Source organism: Staurois parvus, unplaced genomic scaffold (genome assembly GCF_062004578.1).
Source record: "Staurois parvus isolate SC_StPar_1 unplaced genomic scaffold, SC_StPar_1.0 ptg000335l, whole genome shotgun sequence".
In the NCBI taxonomy this organism is placed as follows: domain Eukaryota; kingdom Metazoa; phylum Chordata; class Amphibia; order Anura; family Ranidae; genus Staurois; species Staurois parvus.
In genome coordinates this window covers 520,001-534,230 of record NW_028318131.1, presented here as the reverse complement: position 1 = coordinate 534,230, position 14,230 = coordinate 520,001, and the positions used below count along the sequence as shown (strand labels likewise).

The 14,230-nt window shown below is 44.1% G+C and overlaps 1 protein-coding gene across 2 annotated transcripts in view; it reads right to left on the bottom strand.

Annotated features, from left to right (window-relative positions):
- The window catches only part of IP6K2 (inositol hexakisphosphate kinase 2), a 75,999-nt gene that overhangs the window by 18,492 nt on the left and 43,277 nt on the right, over positions 1-14,230 (bottom strand). Inside the window, exon 2 of one of the 2 annotated variants that reach the window (XM_089684069.1) lies at positions 104-389. In XM_089684069.1, coding sequence (XP_089540195.1) covers positions 104-305 — 202 coding nt within the window. In that variant the 5' untranslated portion in view covers positions 306-389. Of the gene's footprint in view, positions 1-103; positions 578-14,230 lie in introns of those variants that run through there. The other variant, XM_089684068.1, reaches the window with a different exon arrangement.

The window sequence follows — 14,230 nt, the reverse complement described above, 5'->3', positions numbered from 1 at the left end:
TTCTTCCGTGAAAGAAAGAGCTTTAGGGAGAACAGGTCATGACAACATTTGTACAATAAACATTGAAAAAGCGGTGACCCGCCACAAAGAAGTGTCAACCTACCTTTGTACTGCGGTGTAAATTTTCGGATTTCGGCAGGGAGTGTTTCATAGAACAGGTGCTCCCTTTGAATGAGGGGCTTACAGATGGTCTTGTCGTTAAAGCGAAGGACACAAGAATGCCCTCCGACCTGGTGTAAAAAAGGCTCGAGCAGGACTCCCTTTCCGTAGTGCTCCACTTCCATGGCTCCGAATGCTGGGCTCATCGTTACTGCACATTAGAGAGGGCGAGCCGCACAATAGCTTCTCAGATCTGTCCTTTCAACGTGGCTTACCCGTTCGTAACGTCTCTGTCAAAACAAATGCAACAAAAAAAAAAAAAAAAAGGTTGCTTGTTTTAGTCAAACGCGAGATTCAGTCCATGCACGAAAATAAATCTCTCTTCATCATTTCCTAAAGCGTAATCCACGGCACGTCTCTCCTCAGCCAGGCAAGATCCTCAACTGAGCTCCCAGGCTTGCAGCGCTGAGACAAATACAGTGATGTCACGCAGGAGAAGAAAAACAATCTGGCTAGCTCCTCCTGCGAGACATCCAGCCAATCAGATAAGCATCTTGGGCAGGCTGGGAGGAGCACCCAAGGCAAGCTGGAGAGACAAAAGAAGGTGGAGAAAAACATTGCTGCTCTCAGCTGTTTTTGTCTTTCTAAAACACTGAATGTTGATGTGATACAACAGCCAAAAAAACTTAACGCTTGACAGTGTTCAGTTACGGGAGACCACTGCCTGCATTACAGGTCGGTCTGGGAATAAAAAATATACTATAAAATAAAAAGATACAACAAGAGCTGTGATATAACTGTCCGTAAATAGCCCATTTAAATGTAACAAAATAAATAAAATGGGCAAAATAATTCCTAATAAATGTGGGAAGACCACTGCCTGCATTACAGGTCAGTCTGGGAATAAAAAAAATGCTATAAAATAAAAAGATACAACAAGAGCTGTGATATACCGGTCAGTAAATAGCCCAATAAACAAAATGGGAGAGATAATTCCTAATAAATGTGGGAAGACCACTGCCTGCATTACAGGTCGGTCTGGGAATAAAAAAATATACTATAAAATAAAAAGATACAAGAGCTGTGATATACCGGTCAGTAAATAGCCTATTTAAAATGTAATAAAATTGGCAAAATAATTGCTAATAAATGTGGGAAGACCACTGCCTGCATTACAGGTCGGTCTGGGAATAAAAAAAATACTATAAAATAAAAAGATACAAGAGCTGTGATATACCTGTCAGTAAATAGCCCATTTAAATGTAATGAAATAAACAAAATGGGAGAGATAATTCCTAATAAATGTGGGAAGACCACTGCCTGTATTACAGGTCGGTCTGGGAATAAAAAATATACTATAAAATAAAAAATACAACAAAAGTTGTGATATAACTGTCAGTAAATAGCCCATTTAAATGTAATAAAATAAATAAAATGAGCAAAATAATTCCTAATAAATGTGGGAAGACCACTGCCTGCATTACAGGTCGGTCTGGGAATAAAAAATATACTATAAAATAAAAGGATACGACAAATAGTTGTGATATACCTGCAGGTAAATAGCCATTTAAATATAATGAAATAAACAAAATGGGCAAAATATTTGATAATGAATGTGGGAAGACCACTGCCTGCATTACAGGTCGGTCTGGGAATAAAAAAATATACTATAAAATAAAAAGATACAACAATAGCTGTGATATACTAGTCAGTAAATAGCCCATTTAAAATGTAATGAAACAAAATGGGTCAAAAAATTGCTGCTGAACATTTTTGAACATCAAAGAAGTAAAGGATTACTAAATGAAATGAAATACATAAACAGAGGGAGATTTAATAAAACTGGAGAGTGCAAAAACTGGTGCAGCTGTGCATGGCAGCCAATCAGCTTCTAACTTCAGTTGTTCAATCAAGCTTCGACAATAAAACCTGGAAGCGGATTGGTTTCTATACAGAGCTGCACCAGATATTGAATGCTCAAGCTTTAGTAAATCCCCCCTAATGTTAATATAAACATACATAAACATGGCAATGTTCAAATAAACAAGGCGATTTCATCTAAACACACAAAAGGGGGTTGTTTACTAAAATTGGAGAGTGCAAAATCTGGTGCAGCTCTGCATAGGAACCAATCAGCTTCTAACGTCGGCTTGTTCAATTAAGCTTTGATCATAAAACCTGGAAGCTGATTGGTTCTTATGCAGAGCTGCACCTGATTCTGAATGCTCCAGCTTTAATAAATCTCTTCAAAGGGTTTTTAGTAAAACAATAAAATCAAGCAGAGAACACTATACTATATATTTCTGATGTGATATGTTCATGAAAATAATGTCAGGAGGAGATCAATTTCTGTATTTAAAATAAATGGTAGCATGTATGTACGTACAATATATATATACACACACACACACATATATATACACACACACACACATATATATACACACACACACACATATATATACACACACACACATATATACACACACACACATACATATATACACACACACACACATACATATATATACACACACACACACATATATATATATATATACACATATATACACACACACACACACACACACACACACACACATATATACACACACACACACACACACACACATATATATACACACACACACACACACACACACATATATATACACACACACACACACACACACATATACACACACACACATATATACACACACACATATATACACACACACACACATATATATACACACACACACACACACACACACATATATATATATACACACACATATATACACACACACACACACACACACACATATATACACACACACACACACACATATATACACACACACACACACACATATATACACACACACACACATATATACACACACACACACACATATATACACACACACACACACACATATATACACACACACACACACACATATATACACACACACACACACATATATACACACACACACACACACATATATACACACACACACACACACATATATACACACACACACACACACATATATACACACACACACACACATATATACACACACACACACACACACATATATACACACACACACACACACATATATACACACACACACACACACATATATACACACACACACACACACATATATACACACACACACACACACATATATACACACACACACACACACACACACATACATATATATACACACACACACACACATATATATACACACACACACACACACACACATACATATACACACACGTACACATAAATACATACATACATTACATACACTATTGGAATGATCTTTAAAAAAAAAAAAAATATGCATTTAGCTCAGGAATTAGATACAGTTCTGAGAAAGAAAGATCTGCGAGTTATTGTGCATAGCAGATAAAAGTTGTCAAGATTTGTCCGCCAATTACTACACATTCTACCAGCAGAGGGCACTGTAGGCCGTTTTCTCAGCCCATCGTTCAGCCAACGCTGATCTAGTTAGATTTCATTTGTTTAATCCTCACATTACTCCGGTTTCTTTTTCTCTTTAAAAGAAAAATTAAAAGCTGTAGGATTATCTATATTTTTATAGGTTTCCCTAGATCTAGGCATCGTTCTGATATGTAGAAGAATATGGACTTCTATAGGTTATGGATTATGAACAGCAAATGACCGCGCAGGGGGTCACGGAGGTGACAACAGGTCAAGAATCGCCCATGAGGACTGAATGCCGCAATTTTTGTTCGGCTTTGTTGTGGCATTGAACACTCGCATCGCTGGAGAGCCAATCTAACCTGACAAAGGCTGAGAAAAATCTGTAATTCATTTCTTCTGCAAATGTGTGTGACACTTTCCTCTTATAGTATAACATGTGTACTGGAGTTCCACAAGGAGCGACTTCCCCTCTCTTCCTGTACTGCAGTCTCCAAACAGATTCAGCCCTTTGGATGAGAATGAACACCGCTCCAACCAATCCACAGGAGTCAGAGTGGAACAGGATGTAGTAGGATGGCCTCAGCCATCACTCTGGCCACACGATGGGGCACTAGTCCTCCCACTGACCCCAAACGATGGGGCACTAGTCCTCCCACTGACCCCAAACGATGGGGCACTAGTCCTCCCACTGACCCCAAACGATGGGGCACTAGTCCTCCCACTGACCCCCAACGATGGGGCACTAGTCCTCCCACTGACCCCAACGATGGGGCACTAGTCCTCCCACTGACCCCAAACGATGGGGCACTAGTCCTCCCACTGACCCCAAACGATGGGGCACTAGTCCTCCCACTGACCCCAAACGATGGGGCACTAGTCCTCCCACTGACCCCAAACGATGGGGCACTAGTCCTCCCACTGACCCCAAACGATGGGGCACTAGTCCTCCCACTGACCCCAAACGATGGGGCACTAGTCCTCCCACTGACCCCAACGATGGGGCACTAGTCCTCCCACTGACCCCAACGATGGGGCACTATTCCTCCCACTGACCCCAACGATGGGGCACTAGTCTTCCCACTGACCCCAACGATGGGGCACTAGTCCTCCCACTGACCCCAACGATGGGGCACTAGTCCTCCCACTGACCCCAACGATGGGGCACTAGTCCTCCCACTGACTCCCACGATGGGGCACTAGTCCTCCGACAGACACCAACAATGGGGCACTAGTCCTCCCACTGATCACAACGGGTCTCTATTCCTCCAACAGACACCAACGATGGGGCACTATTCCTCCCACTGACACCAATGATGGGACACTATTCCTCCCACTGACACCAACGATGGGGCACTGTCCCTCGCACTGATACCAATGATGGGGCACTATTCCTCCCACTGACACCAACGATGGGAGACTATCCTTCCCACGGACACCAACGATGAGGCATTGTTTACTCATACTGGCCACAGTTGGCCCCCTAAAGTCTGAAGAACAGCAAATTGCCCCAATATTTGGAAAGTTTGGAGATCCCTGTTATACTGGGAAGCAACTATCACAGCAAAACAGCGATACAATCCCCACCACACCCAAAACAATATTGGGCTGCAGTTTTTCTTTAATTGATTTATTGGGTTTTATTTAAATAATTATGCCTCTTATAATAAGACGATCCACTGAAAACGCACTCTCTGAAAGGCTTTGGTCTGAGAACCCGTTGAACCTAAACTATTATCTTCCTGCCTGAAGTCCTTAAATATTGACTGCTCAATCAGTCTGACAAGAGAACAGTACTGCTGAGGCGGCTGTGATAATTGAGCTATTCTCCTCAGCAGGGTTATCAGGTTTACCGAGCTAAAACACACACAGGGATCGATGTTTCAAAGAAGAAAGTCAGACCAAGGTAACAGGATGGCTTCAGAGCAAAGAAGGGTAAAGTCGGCCATACATGGATCGAAATTCCGCTAGTTCAGCAGGGACAGGACGAGATTCCATCCATGTATGCACAGGCTGATTGGATCTCCATCAATCAACTTGGGCACAACCACTCTGTCGGATTTTATTTACAATCAAATAGCCACCATCACTAGTCAATGTGTTCTGCTGGCTGGGAAGGCTCCCTTTCCTGGGCACCCCCCCCCCCCCCTTTCCTGCCAGCAGAAAACAATAGCACTGCAGGAGGCATTCCCCCATCAACACTCTGTTGATGGAGGAATCAATTATTTTCTTTTCTTCCAGGAAAAAAAAAAAAAGTAATCTATGGGCTGCTTAAGGAGTACTCACCCACCCATTCCCTCCATCAATAAGTTGTTTGCCCACTGAAAATAAAATGATTACTTTATGAAGGAGCTCGTGATTCTCTTCACCTTACTCCCCATAAGACAGCACTGAATGGCCAATCAACAGACCCCTGAGAGGTCATGTGGGTACCGTAGATTGTACGCCCCTTGAGGGTTAGGGACCTTAGATTGTACGCCCCTTGAGGGTTAGGGACCTTAGATTGTACGCCCCTTGAGGGTTAGGGACCTTAGATTGTACGCCCCTTGAGGGTTAGGGACCTTTGATTGTACGCCCCTTGAGGGTTAGGGACCTTAGATTGTACGCCCCTTGAGGGTTAGGGACCTTAGATTGTACGCCCCTTGAGGGTTAGGGATCTCAGATTGTACACCCCTTGAGGGTTAGGGACCTTAGATTGTACGCCCCTTGAGGGTTAGGGACTGATGTGAATGTACAATATATATGTAAAGTGCTGCGTAAATTGACAGCACTATACAAGTACCTGAAATAAATAAATGTGGGTGTGGGATACCCTGTGTAAGTTCCCATCATGCATTGGCTTCAAGTGAGGGAATTTGTAGGGGGTTCCGCTGCAGACACTACTTCCGGTTTTGCGTATGACGCCACCCAGCTCCTCCCTACGCATTACACCACGACTTTGTCAGGGGAAAAAGCACAGGCTTTTGTGCACTTTTGTTAGTTACTGGAATTTGGTATTATGTGCATTCAAGATCTCATCATGTGGTTCTGATATACATTTGTGGCAAATGATTTCTTTACGGTAGAAGCAACATAATAAATGTATACAAGCGTTTTGTATATTTATTTGATAAACAGCGCAGCATCTGTTGTTTATTTTTCTGTACACGTATGGGAACGCATGATTGGTGCTAGCAGCAGCTATTCATGGTTGGAATTGCAGCTTGGTGGGTAGCGAAGGAGGATATACACATTTTAGTTCCAGTAGGTAAAGCAGGAAAACAAAAAGGTGGATATGATCTCTTTGCCCTCTCACTCCTCTGTATACAATCTGTCTGTGAAACAGGATACATAAAAACACCCTGAAAAAAAGGGACTTCCTATTTACCCGTCCCGCAGTTAATTCCTTGAACCTTCACTTGAAGAGCAAAGCCGCTCAAAGCATCTTGACCTGGAAGTGTTGGATCTCTGTCTACTCTGTAGTTCCACCTGCTGTGTCCCATAATGAAAAATGGCCGGCGGATGGTACCACGATGCATGGCAGAAGCAGAAGACGCCGATATCGGACGCACCCAGAAGTGGATCAGATGTAAAGACCCTTCAGGCAGCTCTGCTCTGAAAGAGAGCGAAGATTCCTCCAATGGCACTAGGACAGGCATGTATAAAGTCTCTTCTTTTGTTGGGCGCTTTTGTTTCTAATTGTTATTTCAAGGACAGAGTTACTTTCAGGCCCGTTCACACCTGCAGCAAACCTGCCCCTGAAAATCAATCTGCCATACAGCAGCAGCTATCAGGCGTTCATTGAGTGCGCCACGGTTTGTTTTGTTCTTTTTTGTCTAGTTGGCGATGCGGCCGCCTTCTGAATGCCCTTTTTCCTTTTAGGATGGCCAAAATAGGGATTTCGTTGTAAATACTGTGCCACAACCATAGGCCAAACGCTAGCCTCAAAGTACGGCCCCCGGTCACTTGAATGGGTCACGACTGTTAACCGTACCACACTGAGGAACTTCACTGAAAATGAATATACCAGCAGCTCAGTGTAAATTAGCGTGCTCAGTAGGTTTTAGAGAGCTTTACGGGCAAAGCAGTTTTGGCTATTCTTCTCCTATGGGTTACAGGAACTGTGACGGGAGTCACTTTGGGTGGGGGGGCCCATGGAACCCAGCTCCCTTTGGAGAGGTGGGGAGACCCGTCTCTGCTCTCCATATCCCTCTTATGTGTAAGTCACCCTGTGCCTGGGGTACAGGGTGATGTCCTAATATTGGGGTGGAGGGGTTGTTGATTGTTTAATGTCATGTGGTTGCATCCCATTGTTCTATTGCGTGTCTTGCTTGGGAGAAAACTATTATGGGATGTGTTTATGGGGATTGGCTTGGGGGGGGGGGGGGTCTCCAGCAGCCCTCCCTCCTGATAGGACTGTCTGCTGGTGTGTCTCTTGTTGCTAAGCGTAGATTGCCCCGTCCTGTGTCAGTATGCAGCGAGGGGGGTATTGTCCCCTTGAGTGTATATATCTTGCATCTGTGTTAAAATAAACTAGTCTACTCTGGTTTACTTCCAGACCGGTGTCGTCGAGTCTTGTATGGTCTGCTGTGGTGTCTGTTGTCGGTGTTCGAACGGGGAAGCGGGAGTCTAATAGAAGTACCCAAGTGCAGTCTGGGGTTAGTTCCATTACAGAAACGCACTTTGTTCTCCACTCCTGAGACCCGCTTTGAGCTGACAGTAAGCTAAAGCCTCCTGTCTGCTGTCATCACCCAGCCAGTCCAGGCTCTGAAAAGATCCCGACTTTACAGTCAGGATCCACCCAGATGCCTGGACTACCAGATGGCTCAGCTTCTCCACAGCCCAGCGCTCCAGGGTGTGCTGGAAGGGCAGAGCAGAGAGCCGGATATTGACAGTCACCACTCTCTGCAGGCTGAAGACAGAGAACTGAGTGATCAGCAGTGTTTTATCACTCAGTTCTGTCTTCGAGCCAGCGGGGGAGCTCGAACCTAGGTGAGTATGTAGGTTTGTTTTTTTTAAATCCAAATTTCTCTTTTAAATAAAAGAATAACTCTCCCCTATGCTCTAAATTGTGAGTCCTCACGCACACGGGACGTTTTGATAACACTGGTAACATTAGCTGTGTAGTCACATTAAAAACATGAGTTTTTCAGCTTTTTTTTTTTTAGCATTTTTGCATTAGCGTTTAGCCACGATTAGCACAGTTTGCTTTTTTTAGCCTTTTTTTTCCCCAAAAAATTCATTTTTTTGGTCTAAAAAAATGTCCACAAACCCCGGTTTGCGGCCTTTTACCATGTTTGTACAGCTGAAAAACTCCTCTAGAAACCCACTAGTTTTGGGGTTTTTTTTCCCAGCCAAAAAAAAAATGTTGATTACAGCCTATGTGTGCATGGACACATAGGAGAACATGCTGGGGAGTTTATTAACTATATAAAAAAATATCAAAACGCCAAAAACAGCCGCTTTAAATACATCAAGTGTGCATGAGGGCTTATTATTAAATGAACCAAATAACAGTGGCGAGAAAGAAAACACAGTAAACAATTCAGTGACCCCTCACATTGGTAGTTCTGTAGTAACCCTTCGGTGGTATTGGTTTACATCCCTATAAAAAGAATATTCGAATATTGCTTTCTTCTCAAGGAACTCCTAGCATCCTCTGGGGGATCCACAGATCCCAAGTCAAGAAAGGCTGTGTTATGGATTTTCCTGGTTAAGAAGGGCAGTACAGTGATTAAATGGTTAGCACTTCGAACTGGCAGTACTCGGGTCGTTGGTTCATATCCTAACCATGGCACCACCTGCCTGGAGTTTGCATGTTCTCCCTTGTGCCTGCGTGGGTTTTCTCTGGGTACTCCGGTTTCCTTCCACACTCCAAAGACCTGCTGGTAGGTTAATTGGCTCCTGTCTAAATTGGCCCTCGGATGTGTATGTATGAATGTGAGTTAGGGACCTTAGATTGTACGCCCCTTGAGGGTTAGGGACCTTAGATTGTACGCCCCTTGAGGGTTAGGGACCTTAGATTGTACGCCCCTTGAGGGTTAGGGACCTTAGATTGTACGCCCCTTGAGGGTTAGGGACCTTAGATTGTACGCCCCTTGAGGGTTAGGGACTGATGTGAATGTACAATATATTTGTAAATTAATGGCGCTATATAAGTACCTGAAATAAATAAGACACTGAAATAAAAATGAAATATGCAACTGCATGGAATGGATCCTAAGACACAAAGTTTGTGTTCTGTGTATCTGTTCCATGAAACTACATATTTATTAGATTGTAAGCTCTTATGAGCAGGGTCCTCCTAACCCACTTGTTTTGTATTGTAATTGTGCTGTCTCTTTATATTATGAAGGACTGTGCCAACTGTTGGCGTTATATAAACCCTGTATAATCTGGTAATACTTCAATTCCATAGATCTAAGCATCTCTGCCACTTAATTTATGCAATTTTACCTCAATTAAACTAATTTTATTGTTCAAAACACGTTACACAGTTCCACGGATGGATTCCCCTGGAGACAGCGCTCTGAGAACATTACATGGCCCGAAATACATAGAGAACACAGAAGGAGCCGAGAAGAAAACATGCACACGGAAACAAGCCGCAGCCACACCCTGCTGACTCTCAGATGAGCTCATTAGCAGGCTCATGGTGACGTGACACATTCCAGCTTTCCGGCTGCTTTGGTGCTTCACTTCGTTTCCAGGGCCAGAGTCCCACAGATAATTAGGGATTCAAGAAAACATTACAGGAGCTAGGATATATACACAGCAATTATTTGATATTTTTAAAGAGAATTCTACAAAGCAGGCATCCAGAAGTGGAGCTTAACCTCCACACATCTGTAAACAGACATTCTTCTTCAGCTTTAAGTGTCAGTCTAGGACAGCCGATCTCAGCCAGGGTTCCTCTACAGGTTGTTAGGGGTTCATCAAGCAACAAGCAGTTTCTGCCGCTCAGATAAGTAAACATTGACAACAATTATCTTGTTTTAGCTGATGTATCTGTAAGGGGGGGGGGGGGGGCGCTCATCCCGCTGACCCTCAACGTAAGGGGGGGCGCTCATCCCGCTGACCCCCAACGTAAGGGGGGGCGCTCATCCCGCTGACCCCCAACGTAAGGGGGGGGCGCTCATCCCGCTGACCGCCAACGTAAGGGGGGGGCGCTCATCCCGCTGACCGCCAACGTAAGGGGGGGCGCTCATCCCGCTGACCCCCAACGTAAGGGGGGGCGCTCATCCCGCTGACCCCCAACGTAAGGGGGGGCGCTCATCCCGCTGACCCCCAACGTAAGGGGGGGCGCTCATCCCGCTGACCCCCAACGTAAGGGGGGCGCTCATCCCGCTGACCCCCAACGTAAGGGGGGGGCGCTCATCCCGCTGACCCCCAACGTAAGGGAGGCGCTCATCCTGCTGACCCCCAACGTAAGGGGGGGCGCTCATCCCGCTGACCCCCAACGTAAGGGGGGGCGCTCATCCCGCTGACCGCCAACGAAAGGGGGGAGCTCATCCCGCTGACCCCCAACGTAAGGGGGGCGCTCATCCCGCTGACCCCCAACGTAAGGGAGGCGCTCATCCCGCTGACCCCCAACGTAAGGGAGGCGCTCATCCCACTGACCCCCAACGTAAGGGAGGCGCTCATCCCACTGACCCCCAACGTAAGGGGGGGCGCTCATCCCGCTGACCCCCAACGTAAGGGGGGGCGCTCATCCCGCTGACCCCCAACGTAAGGGGGGGCGCTCATCCCGCTGACCCCCAACGTAAGGGGGGGCGCTCATCCCGCTGACCCCCAACGTAAGGGAGGAGCTCATCACGCTGACCCCCAACGTAAGGGATGCACTCATCCCGCTGACCCCCAACGTAAGGGATGCACTCATCCCGCTGACCCCCAACGTAAGGGATGCACTCATCCCGCTGACCCCCAACGTAAGGGATGCACTCATCCCGCTGACCCCCAACGTAAGGGATGCACTCATCCCGCTGACCCCCAACGTAAGGGAGGCGCTAATGACCACCAACATAAAGAGGTAACGTTTCTGACAACCAAATATAGGAACACGTCTGCATTTCTTTTCTGTCCATTATTTGCTTCATTTCATTATTAATTAAAAAAGGTCATCGTACGGGGCAGGTATCCCTCTAAGCATGCTACATTCCTTAGCCCAACACCACAGTGCATGTGTACCTGTCTTTTTTGCACCTTTCACCCACAGTTTTAGCCATGCTCCCATAGACTATCAGGTCCCGCTTTTTTTGGCACATTTTCTGAAACTGCACCAAAGATGCAGCATGCGGGACTTTTGGTGTGTTTTCAGAAAACACACAACCAAACAGAAAGTCAATGGGAATGTGGCTAAAACTGCAGGAAAAAAAAAAACAAAAAAAAAAAAAAACTGCGGATACACCCGCGCTGCGTCCAAACTGCAGCACAGTGGTGCGAAGCTGGCCTCATTCTATTATGTCTCAATTTACAGTTCATACTAATTACTACATATGTAGATATAGTCATTTCTAGCTGAGGTTACCAGGGATCTAAAGTTGATTTTAAAAGGTTACTCTGTGTTAATTATAAGAAGGCTGGTTTAGAGGTTGTGAGATCTGAAAAACCTTTTATGTTGCCTTGAATAGCATTTAGATGTTATTTATTCCTACTCCGATAACTCTATCAGGCTATATCCATGTCTGTGGGCACGGCGTGGCTCTGATCAGTTATACAGGTGGAAGACTTCCAAATCTCACACTCCTCCTCTGCCTTTTAGAGCTTTCAATGGTGGGAGACGGGCACGTACTGCTAATTATTTTGGGAATCTGGTTTTAGTTATCAAGTCTGAGAAAGAAAAAAAAAATTTTCCCCGATGCTCATTCCTTCATAAACGCCGCAAGTGCAGAAAAATAATTGGTTTGCTTTATAGGGTAGAAGTGTATTTAACCATTAGCTGCCCGGCCAATGGCTGTTTGGCGGCCGCAAAAATGCTTTAAATTTCCGGGTGCACGCCATTTGGCGTGCTCCCACACATGCGCAGTTCGCGCGGTTGTATACAATGGATGGCTTCATTCATGCCATCCATTGTATACTAGTGCCTAGCTCTGAATGGTCACACCAGGTCACATGCACATGTCATGTGATTAGCTGTGGCCAAATCACAGCCAAGCACAAAAAAAAAAAAAACAAACCTGAATGAATCGATTTCATTCAGGTAAATGCTTGCTTATAGCAAAGTAATTCTTTGCTATAAGCAAATTGTGTAAAAAAAAAAAAAAAAAAAAAATACTGATCACTTCCCCAAAGTAGTACAATGTTACTATGGTAACATTGTACTACTCTGGTCATAGTAAAATATAAAAAAAAAATTAATTTTTTTTTTAAAAAAGTAATAAAAAATGAAAAATAAAAAAAATACAAAATAAATTAAAAAAAAAATATATATAATTTTTTTTCATACTGTCACCAGTCAGTGTCCCTGTTCACCGCCATGCCAGTTATATGATGACGCTGTACTGCACTGGTGACAGTATGTAAAAAAAAAAATAGTGAAAATAATTTTTTTAATTTCTTCATTTTCCGAAAAATTATGGCAAAAAAAATACAACTTCAAAAAACTCGCCATTCCTCTTATGAAGTACGTCGGACTGTCTACTCTGCAAAAAGGGGTCATTTGGGGATATCTGTACTGTTCTGACATTCTTGGACCTCAACAAATTAGATTGGCCGTCGGTACTTCAGGATTGATCAATATTCAGATCTATCCCATAGTTTGTGAACTCTATAACTTTCCTACAGACGAAATAATACATCCTAATTTGGGTTATTTTCACCAAAGACATGTAGCAGAATACATCTCGGCCTAAATTTATGAAGAACAATTATTTATTTGTAAACTTTTATAACAGAAACAAAGAAAAACGTTTTTTTTTTCTCAAAAGTTTTGGCCTTTTTTTGTTAATTTAGCAAAAAATAAAAACCCCAGCGGTGATTAAATACCACCAAAAGAAAGCTCTAGTTGTGTGAAGAAAATGATAAAATTTTAGTTTGGGTACAATGTTGTATGACCGCGCAATTGTCATTCAAAGTGTGAGAGCGCTGAAACCTGAAAACTGGCCTGGGCAGGAAGGTGTAAAATTGCCCGGTATTGAAATGGTTAAGCCCTAACAATTAGAGCCCATTCACATTTGTGGGGTCCAAATTCGCACGACAAGTCGCACCCCATGTTTCCTAACGTGTACCATTTATATCTGTGTGACTTCAAATGGCAGCTGCTTGAAAGTTGTTCCTCCACTACTTTGGTCTGACTTTTATGCAACTTGAGGGTCGTAGACTTCAATGCAAACCGTACAAGTTGCATGAAAGTCGCACCTGAATGATACACATGTGACTTGTGTGGGACTTTGTAGAGCACAAACACTCACAAGGTCTGCTCCTTGACCCCTGTCCCAGCCCATCCAAAGTTGCAATGGAAATCACACGATTTTGAAGTCGCATAAGTGTGAATGCTGCCTTAAACTATTAAGACTGTTTTCCTAGATCTGTTCGATATGTGCACAGTGGCTAAGTGGTTAGCACTTCCGCCTGGCAGTACTGGTGTTGTCGGTACGATCCCAACCACGGCGCCACCTGCCTGGAGTTTGCATGTTCTCCCTGTGCCTGCGTGGGTTTCCTTCCACACTCCAAAGACAT